Genomic DNA, 24726 nt, shown 5'->3' with positions numbered 1-24726 from the left:
AATGTAAGAAAAGAAAGCTAGAATATAAAGCAATACAAGAGACTGAACAGAGGGACTGCTCTATTAAAGCTCCCCACCTAGTCGGGGCACATCCACGTCCCAGGCTCTTTAAGATCTGCCCCTTACCATTTGCAATGAAAGGTCAGGGAGATAAAGCACAAGCAGCCTTCCGAATAGTTCCGTTATTTCACTGAGAAAGACATGCAAGTAGAAGGTTAGGATGCGTACGGTTCGTAAGACCTTAATGTTGTTAATTGCCTGGATCATTTAATGGACATGACTTGAATGGAGCAATTGGATAACTTGGAGAGCGTTGCTCAGAGAATGAATCCCGCACTGAAACGCAGACTGGCCAATCGTGAACGTAGCCTCAGCCAGCTTCGACGAGGCTCTGCCAACTCTCTTCTCCAGAGACTCGGGCGCAATCATCTACGATTTTCTTTGCTCCAGGCTGGTTTTGTGGACTTGGAGCTCGTCGTGGTTAAATGTTGTCTAACAGTGAGGCTTTTTACCCGGAGAGGTCTAAAACGGTACATTTCTACGTTACCACCTGTGGAGCTAACATTGGCAAATTGCGTTGGCACATCACTTCAATGCTACGCTAGCTACTGAAGGTATACTGAATGTATACACATGCTGCTTTTGCTTTTGAGTGCTAATGATTGTAACAGTGAATAAAGGCCTTCGTTGGCTTCACAGGAACAGTGCTGTTCCTTAGTTTCATTGTCTTCTGTCTCGTTCACTTCCACACTGACCTGTAGCTTTAGCTTCTGTGCTTATCTTTTTTTGGTTTTCCATCCTGGATGTTTCCTTCAAACGCATATCGCAGACCCCCTCTGTCTTAGATTTCCTCAGAAGTAGTGCAGTTAGTGGTTCTGTCCTAGTTCAAGAGAAATGTTTTCCTTAATGCTGCTAATGCATTGCTACAGTGCTTCAGCCTTTTGAGTCTTTCCACCAATGGACCTTTCAACTAAATATCATTTTAGATATTTTCTTTTTGCTTTGTGCCCTTTTTGCATGACAAGTTACCTTTCATGTTTTTGCTTAGAACTCGTACATATTTGGTTGCAGAGGGGGCTACTAATGTGATGCATTAGTTCTCCATTTTTCTGGGTGAATTAATAAAGGTTACCCCTTCATGCGAGTGAGATTATTTAATTATTTATGCCTCTAACTCTCAGTGATGTGGTTTCTTTTCTTTTTAAGCTCATACATTGGTCTGAATTGATATTGATGAAGAACCTAAATTCCCACCCTAGCCTCCGTCGGCCATTTTAAGACGGTTTGGATCCCACCGCCTGCCAAGGGCAGATGTTTCCATCACCTTCTGTTTTAGAGGAGATAATGATTCTCTTTTACTTGGAATAAGATTGCATTTTCCATTTCTCTCGTCCTCTATTCTTCCCTCACCTTTACCTTCCTCCCCCTCGTGCCACCCCCCTAACCACCTCCTCCCCGTCAGTTGGCCGGTGCTGGTGCTCCCTCCACGGTGGCGATACTCTATCGCTCCGTCACAGCGCAAGCGAGGGATGAGAGACAAATCAAAAGCACCTTATTTCCCCTCAGTCCCTCTCACTGTGCCAGATTGAATTTGAGGTTTTTCATCTTCTTTCTCATCTTTCTCTTTTCCCTGCCTCCTTTGGTGTCCACTCAGAATTACCTGGAACCAAGCCGTCTCACAACTCGATGACGCAGTATCATTTGTGCACGTGGGAGGGGGGGTTCGTCAGCTTCTTTCGACTCACTTTTATATCTACTGCTTTGGTTGTGTGTGTGTGTGTGCTCAAAAAGTTGCTCGCGTTGTACCAAATTTCCCAAGATCCCTGTTTCATACATCTCCATGCATGCAAATGTACAATTTACTTTTGCAGACTTCTTTGTCCAAAATTGGCTGATCTTTCAAGAGAAATACCAAAGTGTCTTCAGAAAACGTTAAAGAAATGTACACTTTATTGATCCCCGTGGGGAAATTCTTCTCTGCATTTGACCCATCCTTAGTTATTAAGAAGCAGTGGGCTGAAGTGAAGCGCCAGGGGAGCAACTGGGGGTTCAGTGTTGCTCAAGGACACTTCAACATGCAACTAATGGGGAGAGCGGGGATTGAACCAGAGACCTTGTGGTTACGGGACAACTACTCTCACCATGAGCTACAGCCGACCCCAAACCCCCGATCTTTAAAGTTTCCCGCTTTTCATGGGCAGTTTTCTCTAATATACATTATTACTTTTATTGCCAAATGCTGCCAGCAGATCATATTTCTGGATTGATTGCCACATATTCTCATCAGTGGTCAGCATTATGTTGCTGTCAGTCCCTCATATTCAGAGTGCACAGGTTTGCTTCAACTAATACTAAGGAAATGTACTCCAGACGTTGCAGACATTCCTAAGTTACTGGTCAATTTAACAAAGCAACTATTCTAGCTGTCAATATTTTTGGCAATACAACTCTTAAGATAATAGCTAGGGAGGAATCAAGCAATGGGCCATATTAAAGAAAATATTAGTGCCTTTTACGCCTACTTGGTACTCCTTTAGGCAATGCATAATTTATTTTTCTTTTACGATCAGTCAACTTGACATATTTTCTAAAAGCCGGGATTCAGATTACTGTAATTTGTCACTTTTGTTCAGCATTCGACTTGATTTGGGTGACCGTGGAGGTCCACTCGGATTGATACACATCCACTAAGACCCGCTGAACACAGTTCATGTATCGCACTGATCTGGTCTAGCCATCACATGTTTTAGGAGTACACAGATAATTTTTTGAGGAATTATAAAATAATTTAAATACACAGAAAGTGAGGGGTTTTCTTCTGAAGCGCACTACCCTTTAGAACCAGATGGGTTTCTCGAGACACACTCGTACGCTCATTTTCTGAATCCTTTGTGGGACTCTCCCCCGCTGATTGCACCTGATTTCAGGAATATCTACCGATGTGAGACCGAGGCGGTCTTCCATCTGAAACTGACAGGCACATTTGCGCCGCGCACTGATTAAACTGCACAGCAGTGTGTGTGTTGGAGGATGTCAGACGGAGGGAGAAGGCGTATGTGGAGCGAAAAGCACAGTCTTCTATGATCTTTATTTTTTTACGCTTAGATGCACATCAGCCAAAGGCAAAGTATTTATTTATTTGACAGTGAAAGACCAATTCAACAGATTCAAACTATTCATGACCAACATGTTAAATAATGTAACCATAAAATGATTCGGAGGACCTGCGACCTGTGAGTAGTGCAGCTGGTCCTGCATGCAGTGGTCGGGGCTCTGGGTTGCTGGATGAGTGTGCCGGGGGGGGGGGGGGGGCGCGCTGCGCTGCTACCTGAAAAAAAATGACTCATCTTCCACTCTGTTGGACCCGCTCCCACCCATCCTCCCTTCACCCCACATTTTCATTTTTCAATTATGGGTTGGAATATGAATCTTTAATAGGTTGATAATTGTGCTAGCATATTTGCTGTCACCCACCATTAGCCCAGATTAATTATCCCATTTAGTTTAGCTTAAGAAAGTGTCTGGCTGAGGAATGGGCCCACTGATGGAAGACGGGGAGAGCGTAGAATCAGCACAATCTGTTCGGTATCATAATGCCATCTTTCTCCTGGTTCTTCTCTCCGTCTCTTTGCGTCGTTCCGCTCCTCCGCTGCTTTAACTTTCTCTCTCTCTTCTAACTTCCACTGTTGGTCCGTTTCTTCAGTCTGCATTCATCTGCTCTGCTCTTTTTTTTTTTTTATTGTGGGGGGGGGGGGTGGGGGGGGGGGGTGGGGGGGGGGGGGGGGGGGGGGGAGTCATGCTGTTGAAACTTTCTTACAAGTATTAATTCTGTAATTAGCCGTTTAATTTGAGCCGGCGGTGCAAGTTGTCCGCGTGAGCCCCTCCTCTAAAGAGATCATTTTGGAGATCATTAAATTGATGACCGACGTGCTGAAATGATCATCAAAATCAAACGTCATGGTTAATACGAATCATCAATTTGTTATAGGTTGAATGAATGTCATATTTAATTTTGACCTCAGTCATTTTCACGTTGTCGACGTATCGTACGATATATGGACATTCACTAAATGTAAATGTGAAAGTAAAGCAGGTTTTCCCTTCCATTATAAGACTCGGGCATTGTGCAGACATGGCACTTTTTTTAACAGCCAAGTTGACGTTCCTGTCCCCTTTTTTATTGTTTTTCAAAAGCTTCAAGAAGGATGACAAAAAAAAAAAAATGGTTGCTCCATATTTAGCTTCCTTAATGAGCCACTCATTTGCTGCTTTGGATTCAAACCACATTCATGGAAACAAAACAAACTCATATTGTTGGGCGAACATCTCAGAATTGCTGGAAATCGTTTGATTGTTAGTGTGAAAAATATTGCTTAATGGAGCTTTAATCACACTCACCACCTTGGGATAAGTCGTGTGTGGGGAGGCGCGTGCGGTAATAGAGTAACTTGGCCATGTCACTTGCTGTATATCTCTCAGCATGCAGTGGGAAATGAGGTCTAATCGGAAGGATATTAAAGTCACAATAGACTGCTCCTGCTATTAAGGCCTGTCAGCCCTGGCCTCCTCTCTCACCTTGATATCGCTCGCTCTCTGAATATTTATGTGTCGGCATATGTGCATTCCTCTCTCTGTGTGTGCGTGCGCGTGCGCTGGAGCGTCAAGAAATGTATCGGCGCTGTCGCCACTCGAGGTCTCCGCATGTGTTTGTGTCCACCTGCTCATGCGGTCCCCCTGCTTCATGTCCTCTGATCTCCAGGTGCAGCGGGGGCGAGGCTGCTCTCAGGTCAGAACAAACCCGCGGCCATGGATGTGGATGAGGAGGAGAATATGAGTGAGTCGATTTTATTTTTGTGTTGTTTTTCATCGGGCCCGTCCCCGTCTTCCCGTCTACTTTTAGATATCCGTCTGTGTTTTTGTTTCCCTCCTGTCTGTCTGCCCCGCACGTCTTCCAGTTTGCCTTCTTTGATGTGTAATCACTGCGAATGCGTCTTGCTCGCCTGTATCAGCAAGTGTAAGCACCTATCCCACATGTTATAGAATAAAGTAACATACCATGCATATCAAACTGATGGCAGATCTAACGCCGTACATATAAATGTTTCCCAAAAGTGTGTCTGAAAAAAAAAAAAAAAAAAGAAGATCTATATATATAAACTGTTGTGTTGCTAATCATATTGCCATCGTCTGTCCTGACCCAAATCAAGACACAGAGCAGTGCATACACCCTGAACACACACAGCTGATTATACGGAAATGTTATTTAAGGAGGAAGTAATCATTCCATCTGAGAGGCTTCGGGTCATATTACAGATTGCCTCGTCGGCCACTTCTCTCTTTGAGGAAGTTCCCTCCACTCCACACAGCTTATTGAAAGTTAATTAGACATTTCGGTTTGAGCTGAGTAGCCGAGCCTCAGACGACACTGAGAGGCGTGATTGAGTGTGTGTCCTCTCTTCCCCCCCCCCCCCCCCCCCTCACACACACACACACACACACACACACACACACACACACACACACACACACACACACACCTTTAGCGATTCTGAAACTGAGTCAAACGAAGCGCCGGCCGCAGTGCCTTCACCTGCAATACAAATGAACAGTTCCTATTGCGGCGGCACACTCGGTCTCTTTGCTCTGGTGTCCTGGTTAAGTCAAATGAGCGGTCTTTGTTGTCTTGCAAAGTTTTTGAGGCCTCCTTCTCTCATTTATGCTGCCAGTCCATAAAAAAAAAAAATATATATATATATATATATTTATTAAGATAAAACACAGTCTTCGGTCACACAAGCTTGTTTCCTTAAAACACAGAGGGAACACCAATGGAAAAAAACAAACAAACATGAAAGAATCTTTTGACGTTCATGTGACAAACTTTGCAGGTCTCGAGATTCTTTCATCACACAAATAATACCAAAAACCAAAAGCCCAACAAACAAGTGGCACTTAAGATGAATCTGCGATAGAAGACTATGACAATCCACCCATGTGGGAGGTTTACTCTTTGCATAACTAACGGGTGCTGATTACACAGACGCTGGCATGATAATAACCACAACAGCCGTGTGTGTGTGTGTGTGTGTGTGTGTGTGTGTGTGTGTGTGTGTGTGTGTGTGTGTGTGTGTGTGTGTGTGTGTGTGTGTGTGTGTGTGTGTGTGTGTGTGTGTGTGTGTGTGTGTGTGTGTGTGTGTGTGTGTGTGTGTGTGTGTGTGTGTGTGTGTGTGTGTGTGTGTGTGTGTGTGTGTGTGTGTGTGTGTGTGCGCGTGTGCGCCATTACTCATCGCATGGTGTCATGGCTGCTGCTCTCTGGCTTTTGTCTTCTGGTAGTACTACTACTGGATATCCATTGTCCTGCAGAAAATGTATCATACCATTAAAATTAGCTTTTTTGAATTTTAACCCTGTAGAAAAAGTTTAAATGTGATGCAATTTTGAAACGGAGAGGGAGCTCCAGTTTTGTTTTTTCTGTGTGCTGTTATTTCAATTTATTTGTTTGTGCAGCATGCGAGAGTTTTCAGTGTGTGATTAAATTTTTTGATTGGCTTATTGCTCTCTACACTCCATAAATATAATATATGACAGTATTTAAGCATATCATGCATTTAATGCAATGGAAGTAGGTGAACGCTCCGAGCATTCAATCCGTTGGAAACGTAATAAGCAATAGCACGACATGCTGTGTTTTTTTATTTTATTTTTGTACTATTTATAAGTCCTTGTTTAACTTGTACAATTGTCCGCCGCATCTGTGGTGGTTAAAGGTCCGTTGGCTGAGCTTCCATCCCTGTCCAACAAACACCATCGCCATCGTAGACTGCTCGCACACACCGAAACACGTTGCATGTTTTCCGTGCAGATATTGCTCGTGAATTGAAGGAAATGCAGTTTGTGTTCTTGATTCTAGGAATAAGTGTTTGTTTGTTTTTTGCCTTTTTTAGAGATGTCAATTGCAGTATGCAGATGGTAACGGCATGCCAGCACACTTTGCAACCTAAAACACTGTGTTCTCTGACAAGCTCCATGGGAGGGATCTCAGAGGCGCAGGGTCTTTATGAATGGCACCTCATTAGAAACAGATTTTGAATTCAGAGTTTCCTCATTTTGAATACAACAGTCATTCTTCTCAAAATCTTATTTAAAAAAAAAAACGGGTACACAGCATTTTAACCTCCCACCAGTGTCACCAGTCAAGACTTTAGGATCCTGCAGTAGGTGGAGTCTTCTCCTTCCGCCTCTTTGATGTATCCTCCTGTTTGCCTGGTCCTCAGCTCCTCCCCCCTGCACTCCTCCCCTGCACCCCCTCAACCCAACCTACAATCCCACTCATGCACACTGCGGCCTCTCTTTCTCCTGAGTACCGCAAGGAGTAACCTATCAAGCCTTTGCTGAAGGATGTTATAAATGAAAATTTTTGCCAATATTCCATCCACTTTGCTAACTGGATACAGTGATATGTGTTTCCCAGTAGGTTATATATTGCAGGACCCGCAGTTTCAAACTGAACACTTAAAATGTACCTAATTTCTCTGTAGGCCCCTCGAGCGATTACAAATTGATAGAGTGGATGAGAAGCAGCTCAGTTGTCCGTGTGTGTGTGTTTGTTGAGTGTTGATGATGTTTGAGACCCGTAACATTGTGCGATAGTTAAGTACGGTAGTTAAATAAGTTTTACCCTGGCCATCCTAACTATAACTTTAGGAGGCTCATTTAAAAATGAAATACTATACAACCAAAATATAGTCCAAAAAAATCAATCTTCCTATGCTGTTTTGAATGTTGTCTATCTCTAAAGAATGGGCATATGTTTAACAGCAATAGATGTACTGACGGCGTTCTACTATTTGTAGTGATATCAATAGTCTGCAGGTTACTATGTTCATTCCAAATAAAAGACAGCTTATCTTGCTTTGATTAAGGAACACAAATCATTGGTTCAGTTCCAAAGAGTGATAAAGGAATCTATAAATTTTGCATTTACAAGATCCTGCAACGAAGGCGTTGTAAGTTACTCTTTCTGGGCACCGCAGGTTCGAGCAGCACCGATGTTAAGGAAAACCGAAACCTGGACAACGGGTCCTGCAAAGACGGGATGGGAGTGGCTGAACAGCTCCCCAATGGAAGTGGCCTGGGCAGTCGAAAGCGCCCCTTAGAAGAGGGAAGCAATGGGCACACGCACTCCAAGTTCCGGGCCAAGAAGCGCAAGAAAACGCCGGGTCCGGTCCTGCCAAAGAACGCCCTGATGCAGTTGAACGAAATCAAACCGGGTCTACAGTACAAACTGCTGTCTCAGACGGGACCAGTCCATGCACCGGTTTTTAGCATGACTGTGGAGGTCAATGGGCAGATGTTCGAGGGCATGGGCCCGACTAAGAAGAAGGCAAAACTAAGTGCGGCGGAGAAAGCACTGCGTTCCTTCGTCCAGTTCCCCAACGCCTCTGAGGCGCACCTGGCCATGGGTCGAACGCTGACGGTGAACACAGACTTTACATCCGACCAAGCCGACTTCCCAGACATGCTCTTCAATGGCTTCGAAACCCCGGCCGCACCTGAAGAATCCTTCTTTCTAGGCTCCAATGGTAGCAACTCCTTAAACTCACTCGGGGAGTACCCGCTGCCCACACCGCCTGGCAGCAACCTTGTCCAGGCCCCATTGCCCCCTCCGTCGACATTCAGCTCGCCCTCCAGCGGCAAAAACCCAGTCATGATCCTCAATGAGCTCAGGCCAGGTCTCAAGTATGACTTTGTCTCAGAGAGCGGCGAGAGCCATGCAAAGAATTTTGTGATGTCAGTAACGGTGGACGCACAGACGTTTGAAGGCTCAGGGCGCAACAAGAAGCTGGCTAAAGCCCGGGCGGCACAGGCGGCGCTCTCGGCTCTCTTCAACATGCAGCTAGACCAGACACCATCCCGGCAACCCATACCAAGAGAGGGATTGCAGCTTCACCTACCCCAGGTAAGACGTTTCTTTCTCTCTGTAAAGATTGCCATACGTGTAGCGAGTCAGAACAGAAACTCAATAGCATGCCATGTGTTTACCCAAGTCATTCAGCAATTGGAACCACACCATCAGGCTCATGCTTTCTTCAGGAGCAGAGCATTGACAAAAAGTGCTACCTGGTTTGAGTCTTTTAAAAGTTGACAGAGGTTGAAATCACAAACACTGATGGGTTTTTAGAAATGCAGGGTGATTATAAAGTAACAAAAAAGAAAAAATGATATATATCGATGTATAACTATAATTGCTGTGCGGGTAATCAAGATGCCAGTGTTCATATCTTACGTTTATTTTTCACCTTGGTAAAAGCACAAAAGATTTCAGAGGAATTCCGCCCCTCTTCCCAATGAGTGCACTCCAAAAATGAATTGGCTGATTAGATCAAGTCATGAAAGTCTAATCTGGTAATTTGCTCCTGAGTGATTTGACACAAAAAAAAAAAGATGCGGCTGGAACTGAACAAGAAAGCGTCTCTGTTTAACCTTAAAACCTCGCCCACCTGCGGTGTGCAGGGTTCGAGGGTGGCTGGTTGCTTTTGGTGCGACTGTAGAGGTGACTGAGTGTGTGGAGAGAGATAACACAGTCGACAAAGCTAATCAGCACAACACACTGTCTACAGTCTCTCCCCGCCCCCCCGCTTTCTTTTCTCTTTACTCACTCTCTCCACTTGTCAACTGATTTATTCAACGAGAACCCCATTTTAACGATTGATCCCCCACTAATTGCTCTATTAATTATCTGTGGCTCTGTATTTAATTTCCGCAGCCTGTTTCCATCTGGCAAGGAACTAATGGGGACAAATGGTTTTGGATCCACTGCTGTTTAAAAAAAAAAGAAAAGAAAAAAAGTTTGAGTTGTTTTGTTTGACGCTCAAACCATAAAATTCCCCACAAAAAAAGCATTTAGGCACAGAAGGAGAAAAATAAGTGTTCTCTTACACACTCCCAAAAGGAAACATGATTTGGTCATACGTGGGTTTTCTTTTTGTCTGCGGGATCGTCACCTAGCCCTAGAGATTAACAGTCATGCCGACGCCATAGGCGACCTTGGCCTCGGAAAGTCAAATGATCCGGCTACAAGCGAGTGACTCCAAAGTAGCAGAGAAGTAATGTTGGACTAATGTCTTAAATTCGTGGTCATCCAGCCGTCATCTCTCCTCTTGGTTGTCGTCATGTTCCGTCACATTAGCAACCGATAAAGAGGAGGGCGGCTGTCCAAAAGAACAAAAGAAGGGTGAAGTTCACTCGAGGTTCAGACCGTAGTGTTTTTTAAACCTCGCGCAATGCCGACAAACACTTTGTTCACATCTGCTGCTCGGGGGTTACTTGCTCGTTTGTTGTGTGTGTGTTTTTGGAGATGGTAAATAATAACTGTCGTGCCAAACTCAAACAGCCGCTGCTTGAAAGAGAGCGAGGTATCCCTCAGCGGGTCAACCCAGTTTCACTTGTTGCCGTTTCAACGCTCCAACGCTTGTTTTGGAGCCGAGTGCGAAACACTGTGACAGGTACATGGTGCTCTAGGGGAAGATAACATCAGACGGGCTTTGTAAACTGACATCTCTGACACAAGCTCGTGTGTGTGTGTGTGTGTGTGTGTGTGTGTGTGTGTGTGTGTGTGTGTGTGTGTGTGTGTGTGTGTGTGTGTGTGTGTGTGTGTGTGTGTGTGTGTGTGTGTGTGTGTGTGTGTGTGTGTGTGTGTGTGTGTGTGTGTGTGTGTGTGTGTGTGTGTGTGTGTGTGTGTGTGTGTGTGTTTCCAGGTTCTGGCTGATGCAGTGTCTCGCCTGGTGGTGGATAAGTTCAGTGAGCTGACAGAAAACTTCACCTCCCCCCATGCACGACGGAAAGTCCTGGCAGGAGTCGTCATGACAACAGGTACGTTGCGGGGGAAGACGCTTTCGTGCTGACAAAATACTGACTGTCTATTCTCGGGTATCACCCCAAAGGGAAAAATACTATATAAATATACTATATATATATATATATATATAATTTAATATCATTTTGAGTCCTGTTTTAATTTTTTACCAATGTGTTGCTGCATTAAAAAGTATTTTGCATGAATTGTAATCCCTTTTTAATTTTTACCAAGTTGCTGGTATACGATTAATTATTTTAATAATAACAGTTCAGAACATTGTACATTTTTTAAATATTTTGTTTTCCAACATCAGTACATTTTTAAGTCGAGCCATTTTTGTTGCCTTCCACATAAAAGAGTGATCCCAGTCCACACTGAGACATTCAGTGTATTAATGCAACGCTGCTATCGGATCGGTACTCGATATCGGCCGCAGAGGTCGCCGAATATGTTCCGTCATTGGTGGAGTCTGGTAAGTCCAGCCCTCAGTGTGCTCAGAACCGGGCTGTTCAGCCGTCCAAACTAAATTAAAATGGCTTCATGAAATCGTCCGTCCGAAGCAAATATATGAATCTGCTTCGTGTTCGTTGCCGTGAAACGCGACGGCACGGTCGGCGTCGTGTCTCTGTCCCCACACGATCTATAAGCTTGTTCTGCTGTTATTAATTATTAAAAACATCCTTGTACAGTACCGTGTCGCCGCTACCGCCGCCTGCGTGTCAGTCAGAAACTCAAATTATCGTAAAAGAAAAACGTAATTACTTCCAAAATAATAATAATAAATAAATAATTACTCAGACGGGGCCGTGAGAAGAAAGTGTACTGAATTAGAATCACCGACTATGCCTTTGAATACGCCTACAGCCTATGTGATATTACAATAAAAAAAAAGTCTGAAGCCCTTTTCTGGGGGCTTCAAGTTTTCATTTCACATTTGTGTAAGTGGCATACTGGACCACGATTGGCTGCCGAACTCTTGTTCCAAAACCCTGCTCACTTCCTCATCCTGTTAAACAGAGTTAAGGTGAGCACAGTAGGTTCCCGGCAGGCTTCAGAGGCTTTATTGCAAATTATTAATGCGACAGACAAGTTTGCAAACGATCTGATCGTGGGGATTAAAACCCAATTTGGACGGGCGACACATTGTACATGCTGTACGCATGTACACTCCAAATGTATTGACTGCTGTGTCTTTTTTCACCCCGCCCTTCTCAACAGGGATAGATGTGAAGGAGGCACAGGTCATTTGTGTCTCCACGGGAACCAAATGCATCAACGGTGAGTACATGAGCGACCGCGGCCTGGCTCTCAACGACTGCCATGCTGAGATCATCGCCCGGCGCTCGCTCATCAGGTACCTCTACACCCAGCTGGAGTTCTTCCTCAGGTCAGTGGACGCTGTGAAATCTGCTCCCAGCTGCATGCCTTTAGACCGCTCCATTTGAAGTCAGACGAAGAGTGTTTGTTTCGCCGTGTTTGCCGTATTAAGTCTCCCAATGTCACAACCGCAGCAAGGAGGACCAGCAGAAGTCAATATTCGTGCCGTGTGACAAGGGAGGCTACAGGTTAAAGGACAACGTTCAGTTCCACCTCTACATCAGCACCTCGCCCTGCGGAGACGCCCGGATCTTCTCCCCGCATGAGGCCGGCGTTGAAGGTACAGAGTGATCAGAGTGTCTTCTCCTTCCTTCAGAGTGTTTTTATTTAATTCAGTTTGTAGGTTTTCCTCTCTTATGCTTGGTTTCATTTAATTAGAATCCCCGCCCCGAATCCAAATACGCATTACAGACGCATTTAAACAAGGCTCTAGTAATTAGAGCTTTTTGTCATTCGCTGTCTGTCTCTATCAGTCTTCCTCCCGCCCGGCACACTCGCACTGTCTGTCTGATTAACCTCCCTCTTGCTCTTGTCAAAGTGTTTTCCGTTGCACATGGCAGACCTAATAGAAAACAGCCTCATTCAATTAGTCACTGAATAGATGGCGCCTGCTGGCGGAACAGTAGGAAACATTGATAACGTAATAATAATAAATAATAGGCCCTCTGCTTTGTGGAAGCCATTTTCCTTTTCATCCGTCTTCTCTTGGGGACTGTTACCCCGTGTTGACCTCCTTGGAGACGTTTGCCCATTGATAGGGATCCAAAAATGTCCTGCGAGTCCGTGATTGCTTCTACAGTTGTGCGCTTTAATGCATCTCTTTCTTTTCTTTTTTCTTTCTCTCTTCCCGTGCTGCCTCGCTCAGACCAAGGAGACAGACATCCCAACCGGAAAGCACGGGGCCAGCTGAGGACCAAAATTGAGTCGGGGGAGGGCACCATCCCTGTGAGGTCCAGCAACACCATCCAGACCTGGGACGGGGTGCTGCAGGGGGAGAGGTTACTCACCATGTCCTGCAGTGACAAGATCGCAAGGTGATTTGGCTCAAACGTAGGACAGTTATTCACCTGACAAAGTGGGGTGCAAGACACTGTTTGTGATTAATATTGTAATTCATATTAGCTTTTTTTGGTTTCTCTGTCTGTTATTTCAAGGAATACTTTGGAATCATCAGCAGCAGCAGGTTAGCTTAGCTTATCATAAACACTGGAAACAGGGGGAAACTGCTAGCTGGGCTCTGTCCAAAAGTAAAGACACCAAGACACCCTCTAAAGTGTATTATTTAAAAAATCTTGGCAAAAACTTAAAGTAGCAGATTTCTCAAAATCGGAATCTACATTTCGCTTCATCATATAGTTTCAAGATACTCTTACTCTTATTTTTGGTTATTTGTTTTATTTATTCACGCTGTGATGAACTGCATCACATTTCATCTTTGTCATTTTAAGTCTATCATTTTCTCCGGGGAGTGTCAGGGACCGCTGAATTGATGGATCCTGTCCCCGGGGCATTTTTGCAGGCAGATCATGGCGTCTTTAGTCTCTGTCCATGTTCAAGGCAACTCTGTGCCACGCTCGTGATGAACGATAAAACTTCTCCGGAGCCCTTTTTTCTTTCCCCCCCCCCCCCCCCCCCCCCCCCCCCCCCCCCCCCCCCCCCCCCCCCCCCCCATCCCCACCCCCCCCTCTCCTCCTCCTCCTGGTAATACCTTGCCTGAACGCACAGAGTGGGGGGAGATGTCGACCGGGTAGCGGATGCTGTTTGCACTGCGCGACCAGTCTTGTTGGCCCCTTTTAGGCGTATCAGTGCTGGTGGTCCTCGTGGTTCTGATTTAGTGTAGCTGTCCGGAGTGGAGCGATCCAAGTCAGTAGAGGGCAAAATAGAATAGGTTGGAGACCTCACATTTAGTCATGCAGGGGTTCTGACCAAGCTTTACTTAGATAAGAAAAACACAATATATATATATATATATATATATATATATATATAACAGTTTGCAGTTTAGTATTGCGAGTATATCCTTCCCAGTGTAAGGAGAGGACTGCTGTTTGCGAGGCGTCTCCCCCCTCCTGACTCTGCCCTCTCATGACACCGCTATTAACCAGGTGAGGAATCTGCCGCCCACTTGCTCCTGTCCCCCGCGCCTGAGTGATTGTTTGCCGCGGGGCTGCTATTTTATACAGCAACCGACTGGCACACTTTGACCGTGCCCCCCCCCCCCCCCCCCCCTTACACAATGTTTTCTCCCTCCTCTGGGTTTTTGTCCCCCTTCGAGGACATGCAGTTCTCTGCCTTAGTGCTGTTCATATGGGCTCATTAGCACAAGATCTTGTGCCCCCCCCCCCCCCCCCCCCCCCTTCTTTCTCTCGTTATTTAACAGCTGATTATGTGAGCCTTCTGACTTGTTCAAGCCATGTTGATGTGTTTGTGTGCACACAGAATATGGTATTGAATAAGATAACAATAAAGAAGTACAGGGGTGTTTGATGGGAATGAAAATGGATGCCTCCGAAAACATAACTCAAAGTGTGTGTGTGTGTGTGTGTGTGTGTGTGTGTGTGTGTGTGTGTGTGTGTGTGTGTGTGTGTGTGTGTGTGTGTGTGTGTGTGTGTGTGTGTGTGTGTGTGTGTGTGTGTGTGTGTGTGTGTGTGTGTGTGTGTGTGTGTGTGTGTGTGTGTGTGTGTGTGTGTGTGCGTGCGTGCGTGCGTGCACGTGTTTGTGGTTCTTTTGACATACCCTGTGTTGGTTTTTTTCAGGTGTATTTGTGTAACCCTGTTCTGCTGGAAAAAATGTGTTTGTGTGTGTGTTACCGCGCAATATTACGAAGCTGTTTGACTGTGCTGAATGTGTGCTTTACTGCTCGCAGCTATGAATTCTGAGATTGCAATATCACACCTAGCATCAGGCACTCTCTTCACATATACACACGGGGAATATTGCATATGGTATCTCTGAGGTAGCCCGGGGTCTTGTGCTCTTATATTCTTCGTTGTTCTGGGTCCATGTTGGTAATGTCACACACACTCTAACAGTCTGCCTGAAGTGAAATGGAGAATAAGAAGAGCTCATCTTGTGTTTGTGGATTTTAGAGGGTTCTGTAAAGGATAATGGATAATCAATATGTTTCCATATATTGTCAAATCCAACAAAAAGACCAATGGCAACAATGCGTTCATCCTACTAACTTCTAGTATTGCTTGTGTAGCCAAAGCCTCTTGTTGCTTATTTGTTAACACTATGACGTCCCATGTATATATAATATAACATATTTATTATGAGTTATAATCTTTTAAATAATCAGATGTAATTGTAGCACTTTAAAAAAATTAAAAAATATATATTGTTTGTGGGACGTGTTTTTAAAGATTTATGTTTTAGTAATGAATGAATGGGCTTGGGGCCTTTTAAGTCTTCCATGTAACTTCTTTTTTTGCCTCTCTCTCTCACCCTCCCTCTCCCTCCCTCCGTGAGGTGGGGCGTGCGATGCTTCACAGAGCATGTCAATGGGAAAATGACTGGGGAGAGAGATGGCTAATGACACAGCATAGAAATACACAGAAGTTTGTAGGAAAGGAAATTGGATACCCCAGAGTGTACACAACTGTAGGATTTTGTGTGATTGTGTGTGGCAGATTGCATTGGGTGGTTATGTACTAATATATTTTTGCTTGTGCAGCTGTCTGTGTGTGTGTATGTGTGTGTCCACGTATGCACGTTCCACATTATCATACAGTATTTCTTTCAGTCTCTGAACTTCTCAATAGCCAAGAGACTTTCTTTTCTTTGTCATGATCATCATACAGTCTCTGGGCACTTTTTAAGCTGATTCTAATTATTTCTACATGTCAAAAGTCGTTTGTGAAGCATATTTCAGTTCCCATGAAATCAAAGTATTCCACTGATTGTGGATTGCGGTGGCAACAACAACAAGTATTCATAAAGTGTGTCTTCTCCCCCAGGTCTGAGCCTAAGTTCCCCCATAATGCCAAATAATAGTGGTCTGACATTCAAGTTAATATCATTTTATTCATGTGCAAAATTACTTTCTAAAGCACAAATAAACACGTTCACACGTAGCCGGTCGTGGTGGAGAGAAGTCTCCATGTTGAGCTTGTAGCTGCTGTCGATCTGAATTTAATGCACACTCGGCACTATTGGCAGCTGCAAAAGCTTGATGTTCTTACAGGAAAGCATCGCGCTTCATTCGGTGTTTCATGGGAACCGTAGGACAATGAGGAGTTGAAGGTTTCTCTGCTGCGTCATGCAACTCGTTCAAAGATTATCAATGTTTTCTGATAGTTATGAACGTGAATCAAGTGGGGGTGAACCGGAATATTTTGGTTTGATCTGCTGTGACTGTTTGACTGTCTTCTAATCAACTGTTTCAAAAGTCCGACCTCCAGATAGAAGTGCATTTTTGAAGTTCACAGTAGTGTGTGTGTGTGTGTGTGTGTGTGTGTGTGTGTGTGTGTGTGTGTGTGTGTGTGTGTGTGTGTGTGTGTGTGTGTGTGTGTGTGTGTGTGTGTGTGTGTGTGTGTGTGTGTGTGTGTGTGTGTGTGTGTGTGTGTGTGTGTGTGTGTGTGTGTGCGCTCTGCAGGTGGAACGTGGTGGGCATACAGGGCTCTTTGATGAGCTACTTCACGGAGCCAATCTACTTCTCCAGCATCATCCTCGGCAGCCTTTACCATGGCGACCACCTCTCCAGGGCCATGTACCAGCGCATCGCAGATATCGAGGACCTGCCCCAGCAGTTCGCTCTCAACAGGCCTCTACTCAGTGGTGAGTGCCCGCTTTTGGGGGGGGGGGGGGGGGGGTAATAATAACATTTCTGTGGAAAAATGCATGCATGGAGTTTTTCCATGACAAGACCTCGGGGCTGAGGTGATGGCGCGATCGTGTTCACATTGTCGTATCTCCTTTTGTTTATCTTTGCCAATCAAACTGCAGCTGTCTAAATATCAGAGTGTGCGACTTAATCGTGAGCAGTAAACACATTTATCCACCTCGCCGGTGTGTCCACAGCAGGGAGACAGTTATTGCGTTCCCCCCTCTGTTTGACATTTACCTAGTTCCTGTGGAATTTAAATGGCTTTAAAATTGTGTGTGCATTGTTCAGCATTGGCCTGACCTTTTTTGAAGGCCGTATATATATATATATATAGACCAGGACTCATGCAGTTTGTTTCCATTTTTAAGATTTAGAATTCAGTCTTTGCCTTTTGGTTGAGGACTTTTTTTTTTCATAGCATGTAACATTTTCCTGTTAAAAACGTTGAGATTGCTAAACCTCTTAGTTCTTAATTCTTATTCAGCCCTCTGTCATTTTGTCTTCTGTATTTCCTATATAATGGTACTATATACAGAACTATACACTTGCTAGAGACTTTCACAAAAGACAAGTGTTAAAGGTGGCGGAAATATCCTAAAAATCATTCTTAGTATTGATGTCAAGCTGAGGTAGACAAAGGAAGGTTTTTCATTTCCAGCTAGCCAACGACAACCGTCTCTGGCTAGCTAGCTAACGTTAGCTCTGTGAGTTTTTTGAAAATTGACTTGTCCACATACACATTTGATGGCTACATACATGATATAATAGAAAAGGTGAAGAAACGGACATTGTTCCAGATGTGTGAAGGTATATTTACTTCAGTTTGCTGAAGCGGTTGAGAAATCGCTCTTCGTCTGCAGCTTGATATTTTTCAGCTGTGCTCGTTCTGGAAAAGTCTTTCAACATTACATGTTTTGTTGTTTTTTCTAATTCATAGCCACATATCAAGCATACAGGTCAGCCAGCATCGTTGGCACTGAAAGCAAATGAATACGTCCAGCTGCAGGGAAAGACACTTGACAGCGACGTAATAGGATGTGACACATTTTAGTTAAACAAATATTACAAAATATATATATTTTCAGTGACACAGTAATACCTCAAACTCAAAGATAAGAGGTGTTCCCTTTGAAACATTGTCCATTGGGCAAAAAGAAAAATTACTAATTAATATATATATATAATTTTTGGTCAAAGCCTCAGGAAGCCGCAACAGAGGGGCTAAAGAGACGCATGCGGCTCCGGAGCCGCAGGTTTGCCGACCTCTGTCCTAGGGGATGATGAGGCTGAGGGACATCTCATCACATGGCCTGGAGCTCTGTGTGTCTCCCCCTCTCCAAGTGTCGGGTAAAGGAGATAAAGGGGGGGGTATTAACCTTTTCCGCTTGAGTTTTTAGTGGTGAAGGGCTGTGGCGTAAGAGCGCTGAGGATTTCATCCCCTTTAAATCATCTTCTGCCACAAGTGCTGTCAAATGGAACCAAGGAGCTTAATACACACCCACACACACGCACACAAAGAGCAGAACACCGGGATTTATGGCATCCATATATCTCCCATTTATGCTTCGGATACAGAAGAGGCCGATGCTCAGTGCTGTGCTGGGAGAATTCAGGCTCTGACCTCGTCGTCCCCCTGGGTGGATGGTGCTTTTTTTTCACTCGGTAGCACAAAAAGAACTAAAAAAGCAAAGCAAAGAAAATAAGTTGCTGTTGGAGCTGTGGGGGCAGCTTTCATTTGAGGGAATGGCTTGCCAGGTTTGGTGATGCCACATCCATTGTTTAACACATCCGTGCAGGCGGGTAGCAGGAGGCGACGTTCCTGTCTCGTCTCCCACGGACACTGTGGAGGATGGAGGAAGAAAATAATGATCTCATCTCAGACCTTTTTTCTGCTTGAAAGCTCGAAGACATTTCCTGCCTTGAAACAATGTTTGGGTAAAGAGGTTCTTGAACTGTGGACAGTGCTGCGACCAGTCATAGCCTTCAATCCGTCAGTCATTTATCCCCGTCGTCTTTCATTCCAGGTATAAGCAATGCCGAGGCCAGGCAGCCGGGCAAGGCACCCAACTTCAGCGTGAACTGGACGGTGGGGGATCAGTCCCTGGAGGTGATCAACGCAACCACAGGCAAGGACGACATGGGCCGCGCTTCACGTCTCTGCAAGCACGCCCTCTACAGCCGCTGGTTGCGCCTACACTCCAAGGTAGGCGGTCATTTGTGCAAGTGCCACTGTGGGAGATCACTGAGAGACTACAGAGGTCAAACAGCCAGAGATCCGATTGGTCAAATAGTCAACAATGGACGTTGTGAGTGCAAGTTAATGTCTGGAGACGCCAACCTCCTAAAGCGAGAAGATTTTAAAAAAAAAATAATAATAATTATGAAACACAGATGGGGAAAGAGAGATTAGACAGAGCTGCAGTTAATGTCATGAGCTTTTTTATGTAGTTAGAAAAATAAAATCATCCAAAGCTAAACTTCTCCCTCCTCTGTCCCTCTTCAGCTGTCCTCCATCTTGTGGATCAAGGTGCTGAAGCCCAGCTCCTACCATGATGCCAAGCAGGTGGCCACGGAGTACCACTCGGCCAAGCTGGCGCTCATCAAGGCCTTCCACAAGGCCGGCCTGGGGGCCTGGGTCAAAAAGCCCAGCGAGCAAGACCAGTTCACCCTCTGCTCCTGAGGGAGTCAAGGGGATTATGGGATTCCTAAACACCTTCTTCTCACACACCCCCACCCATACCCCACCCCCCTCAACACATACTCTCCTTCCCTCCATGACCCAGGCCTGAAAGCAAGAGAGCCCCCTATTCAGAACCAGCCCACAGAGACACTTACCTCCGTCCCATGTGTCGGCACTGTGGAAACAAACGTGCATAGTTTATGAACCATCCATAGCTCGTCACGATCATTCCTCAGAGCACCTTGGCCTCTTTTTACATTGTTTTGATTTGTGTCCTTTTTTCCGTTGTTTTATTGTTTTATTGTTTTTTCATCTGCTTGTTTTTTTTGTTTAAAAAATGGAATCCATGCCGTAGATGTGGAAGTTGAAAATTATGCAGTTTTTATCTATTTTATGGATCGAGTGTAGCCAGTTTAAGGTGAAATGTAGCCTAGAAACGCAGGAAAAATTATGGACTTTGGGGGGAAAAACGTTTATTTTAAAGACGCGTACATTTTCAGGATGTAAATCTAGTGCTGAAACGAAAGAGAACACCCGATAGTTCTCCAACAATTTAATGTGTTTCATTTGGTCCGTCCCTTAGATGAGACTACGTGTTCTTTAGATCCTGTATTAAAGATGAAACATTTTCCAAAATGTTGTGGCCCTGTTTGATTTACTGACCGGTTAGAATAATACAGGCCATGTTGTCACAGCAGTTAAGCCCACTTTTCTTCCTTTTTTTTTTTTTTTTTATGTCTCGTTCATTAATCCGCGCACACATGATCGGTACGTTATTTTTTATGTCACTTTCATTTCATACTTGAACCGTGAAGGTGGGAAAGGGGGGAGAGGGAGTGGGGGGTCGTGTTGAGAGCATCGTAGTGCCCCACCTCCCGCCTCCGACTCCTCCCCCTCGCCTGGGTCTCTGGACAAGCTTTGGGAGGTGCTGCACGTTGTATTTTATTTAATTTGTCCTTGATCCAAGCCATGGCTTTGCATGGGAACTGAACTTGGAGGCCTACGAGCAGAAAAAAAGAAGAAGAAGAAGAAGAAAAAAAAAAACACGTGCGTGGTGGCGAGCCCCGTGCGCCCATCAGTGAATGATTTCTGAATGATTGCCAGCATCTTCCTCCACAGGCAGCTTTGAATCTTTGTCTCTCTATTTTCTAAATTTATTGGGATTGTTTGTTGGTTTGTTTGTTTAAAAGGTGGGAGGGGACCGTTTGTTTGTTTGTCTTAAGATTGGGCATTTAAGGATTTGGGACTTTACTGCAGTGAAACTAATGATAGGCAGACCTCTAAGATCTTGTAACTGTGTCACCCTGTGGTCACACCACGTGTGTGTGTGACGTTACTCTCACTAGATGCCACGTCACGCCGGTCTGTCCCGCAGAGATACCAACGTGGTGTAATTCTGTTCTCCAAACGCCGAGAGGGGCCGGAGCAGACTCGCACGTCGTATTCCCAATGTCTCTGCTGAAACCTCTGCCCGCCGGTCACAACCGAAATGTGTGTGTGTGTGTGTGTGTGTGTGTGTGATGTCACTTCCTGTCTTCTACATCTACAGCAACACCTCTGTGATCTCACCTTTATACCCTGAGTGCATAGATGTCCAGAGTGTTGTTTTTTCCCCCCAATTTGTAAATCATGACGTATTTACAAAGTAACTGCAGTCAATTCCTATTCCCGTGTGTGTGTGTGTGTGTGTGTGTGTGTGTGTGTGTGTGTGTGTGCATGCGTGTGTGTGTGTGTGTGTGTGTGTGTGTGTGTGTGTGTGTGTGCGTGTGCTCAGACGTCTTTAAGCATACTCTGTGGAATCTCCACCAAAGATGATGTCCATTTGTGTTTCCGCCCCACTATTCTTGCTTTTTTTTTTTTTTTTTTTTTTTTAAACCAACCCTTTACTGTTTGGGTTTTTGTATACACCATGAATAATGTACTTTTGATTGCTACAAAAAGTGTTTATTCCATTCAATATGGGGGGTTCTTCCCCAGTGCGTCTGTAGCTGTCAGTGTATCTTGTGACCGACGCTCGTCACCGCTTCTCTGTATATAAGGAAGGACAAAAGCCCTGTTCCCTGTACAGTCGGTGCATCCCACCCTAGAACACTGTTGGGACTCTTCCCCTGAAGTTGTTGATGTTCCTGTACGTAGTAGTGGTTCTCCGTGACTCACTGGGCACCATAACGCATGGCATTAACACTGCCAGGGTTTTAACAGGCTTCATCCCCATTGTAGCCACCAATGTTTGGAAAAAAAAAAAAAGAAAAAAAAAAGATGAAAGAAAAAAAAAAAAAAAAATAAATAAATATGCACTGTAAGGTGCCTCAGCTAAAAGTGGCATCCACAAGCTGGCACGTGTGATGTCATATATGTACTTTTTTCTTTTCTTTTTTTACTTATATTTGATTGTTTTATGAGTCGTATTAGAAAAGCAGGAAAGGGGAACCCACCAGAGCTGATTTGAAGATAGAAACTCACAGAAAACGGTGAGATCCAGAGCCCCTCCCCCTGAATACATAGACCTAGACCAAAGTCACAAGAAGTACTCCTGATGTCTCCTTTAATGTCACCCCGTCACTAACAGGAGTCTCTCCCCCCCCGTCTTTGTTCTATTCTCTCTCTGTAAAGAGTTTTATTTTTATTTTTGTACAAACCCCTTAACGACTGCCTGCTTCTAAAGTTGTTTTATTTGTTTTGTTTGTTTGACTGCACTAAAGATGTCAACTGATGATGTCATGATAAAAAACCGTCCCCGTTTATGGATCGGATGGCGACTATCACAGCAAGAACTGAACTGCTTCCGCTTAACCCTTTTGTGAATCCTCGATGATGGTCAGTGCCCCCCCCCCCCCCCCATTCCACCTGCAGCTGTGCCTGTAGTGGAACTCTTTTATTTAATTACAATGTTTTCCAGAGTGGTCGGCGCTCGTCCACTCTGAGGGGGTGTGGGGGGGTCAGAGCCACCGCTCCCACGTTCGCCCTCCCTCCAGCTGTCCGACGTGTGAAAAACCTCCACCAACAGAAATCCACGACCCTGCATGTACTACCAACACCGAAGCTGCACCTAGCATGAAGACAAACTTTTAAAGGACTCGAGTAGACAACAACAAACAAAAAAAAAAGGCTAAACATAGATCTATAAAATGAACAAAAGAATAATAAAAGAGTTCCTAGTTTACTTTTGCACGTGGTTGGGCTTCTTTCTTGTCTCGTTCCGAGTGAGGCCGTCTGTGTGTTTTTGTTTAACGACCCTCACAAAAAGGATGGAGAACAAAATAAACACATTTCCACGCTGAATGCTTCATGCCAGACGCGTTGAATGTCAGTTGTACTGTTGTACAGTTAACTGTTTTGTGTGTACACGAATGAAGAAGGCTTCATTACCTCGATGCTTTCGGCCTACTTGACCTAAAGATACAGGGTTTAATGCAATCCTCAGGACGGGTTAGATGCACGGAAGCCACCGCTTTAAACCTCAAAGGTCCTCAATCCAAAAGTCTGAGCATATCTATTGATTTATGTCGACTCAGCACAGAGAAGCTGATCTAGTGCTGCAGGGCCGACATGTTTTTCTAAGCCAGGTCAAATTGCCTGTGTGCCTAAATAACAGAAGAAGAAAAACACTACATGTGATTCTTACCTCCATAAGAGTGCCATGAGAGGAAATATGCACTTTTTTTAATATGAACACAGATTGCACTATAATGCATGCTGAACGCATCTGGAAAAAGGTGGACATCATGAATGAAGCGCGTCCAGTCAACGGAGAATCTGTTTTCATAAACGTGCAGAGCGAGTGCGCATGCGCATGCGGGTTTCCTCCGCCTCCCAGCTGATGCCAACCGATCAATAAAAGATCATCACGGCGAGCTCTGCTGTAAACAACCCCGTCGACGTGATGAAGAGAAGGAGAACTCCGGTCTGCAAGAATTCAACAGCCGCGCTGCTGTTTATGTATACACATACATATATATATATATATATATATATATATACATTATACATTAAGTATACAATATACATTAATATCGTATCGCCTCCATCCGGATGCATTTTGCACGTTTATAATAGCCAGCAGCGATCGAAGTGTGTATATTTAAACTCCTATTCCCGGACTAATATTGACTCTATAATATTGGTCTGTTGCACTCGATGATCATATTTCCATGAGTAAATAAATATTTAAAGTACAGTTTTTTTTTTACTGGATGGCTCGCGCAGGTTTTTATGTCATTCATCACCGCGATTCGAGCGCAGCTGAACATTGGAACACAGAAACTTCAGACTGTGGATTGGGAGAGTGCGCACGCGCGCACACACACACGATCAGACATAATCACACGCACGTACGCGTAAATGCACACACACACACAATCAGGCACACGATAACACACGCGTAAACGCACGCGGTTTGCGAGTGTGCGCGCGGCGCAGCTCGTGTGTCCCTGAGAGAGAAATGACAAATCCTTATCTCTGGTCCGGGGTGAACGGGAGCTTCACTCCTTCAAGGCTCCACATTTTCTATTTCAATGGCCTGCTCAACAGAGTTGATATATGTGGCGGACATTAGTAAGCATTTTAAACGAGATGTATGAGGTCATTGATTATCGTACTTCATAATTGGCTACTGGCATTTCTTTGCTCATCATGATTCCCCATAATTGTAATGCATAATGGTATTTTTGTTATGCATTATACTCCCTGTTGTAATTCTTTATAATGTGCTTATGATAAGTCAATAGCATGGAATAGCATTCTCAGTCATGCAAAAGTGTTCCTTATATTCTCTTTAGAGTTACTTCTCTCATTCTATTGTTTAAATACATATTCTCTCATGACGCTATAATGTCACTGCATTCCAGTCTGTTGGACTCACACTCTTCTCTGGTCTAACTTATGAGATATATATTTGCTCTCTTCTGTGGAAATAAATCTGACAGCGCCACCTGCAGAACAGATATGAAAGTGGTGTTTGGGAGCAACATGCTTATATGTGAT

General features: G+C 44.6%; 1 protein-coding gene across 6 annotated transcripts in view; it reads left to right on the top strand.

Annotated features, from left to right (window-relative positions):
• Positions 1-21978, top strand: part of adarb1b (adenosine deaminase RNA specific B1b) — a 98489-nt gene extending 76511 nt beyond the window's left edge. For 4 of the 6 annotated variants that reach the window (XM_034561758.1, XM_034561759.1, XM_034561756.1 and 1 more), the window contains 9 exons: positions 4760-4834; positions 8034-8959; positions 10758-10872; positions 12077-12245; positions 12370-12515; positions 13101-13269; positions 16833-17014; positions 19088-19266; positions 19567-21978. In XM_034561758.1, the coding sequence (XP_034417649.1) occupies positions 4807-4834; positions 8034-8959; positions 10758-10872; positions 12077-12245; positions 12370-12515; positions 13101-13269; positions 16833-17014; positions 19088-19266; positions 19567-19743 (2091 nt within the window). In that variant the 5' untranslated portion in view covers positions 4760-4806 and the 3' untranslated portion in view covers positions 19744-21978. The remainder of the gene's footprint in view (positions 1-4759; positions 4835-8033; positions 8960-10757; positions 10873-12076; positions 12246-12369; positions 12516-13100; positions 13270-16832; positions 17015-19087; positions 19267-19566) is intronic. The other 2 variants (XM_034561761.1, XM_034561757.1) reach the window with 1 other exon arrangement.
• The last annotated feature ends 2748 nt before the right edge of the window (positions 21979-24726 follow it).

Source organism: Cyclopterus lumpus, chromosome 21, assembly GCF_009769545.1.
Source record: "Cyclopterus lumpus isolate fCycLum1 chromosome 21, fCycLum1.pri, whole genome shotgun sequence".
Lineage (NCBI taxonomy): Eukaryota > Metazoa > Chordata > Actinopteri > Perciformes > Cyclopteridae > Cyclopterus > Cyclopterus lumpus.
Note: the sequence above shows the minus strand (reverse complement) of the source record. Positions and strands in the feature narration are given on the sequence as shown.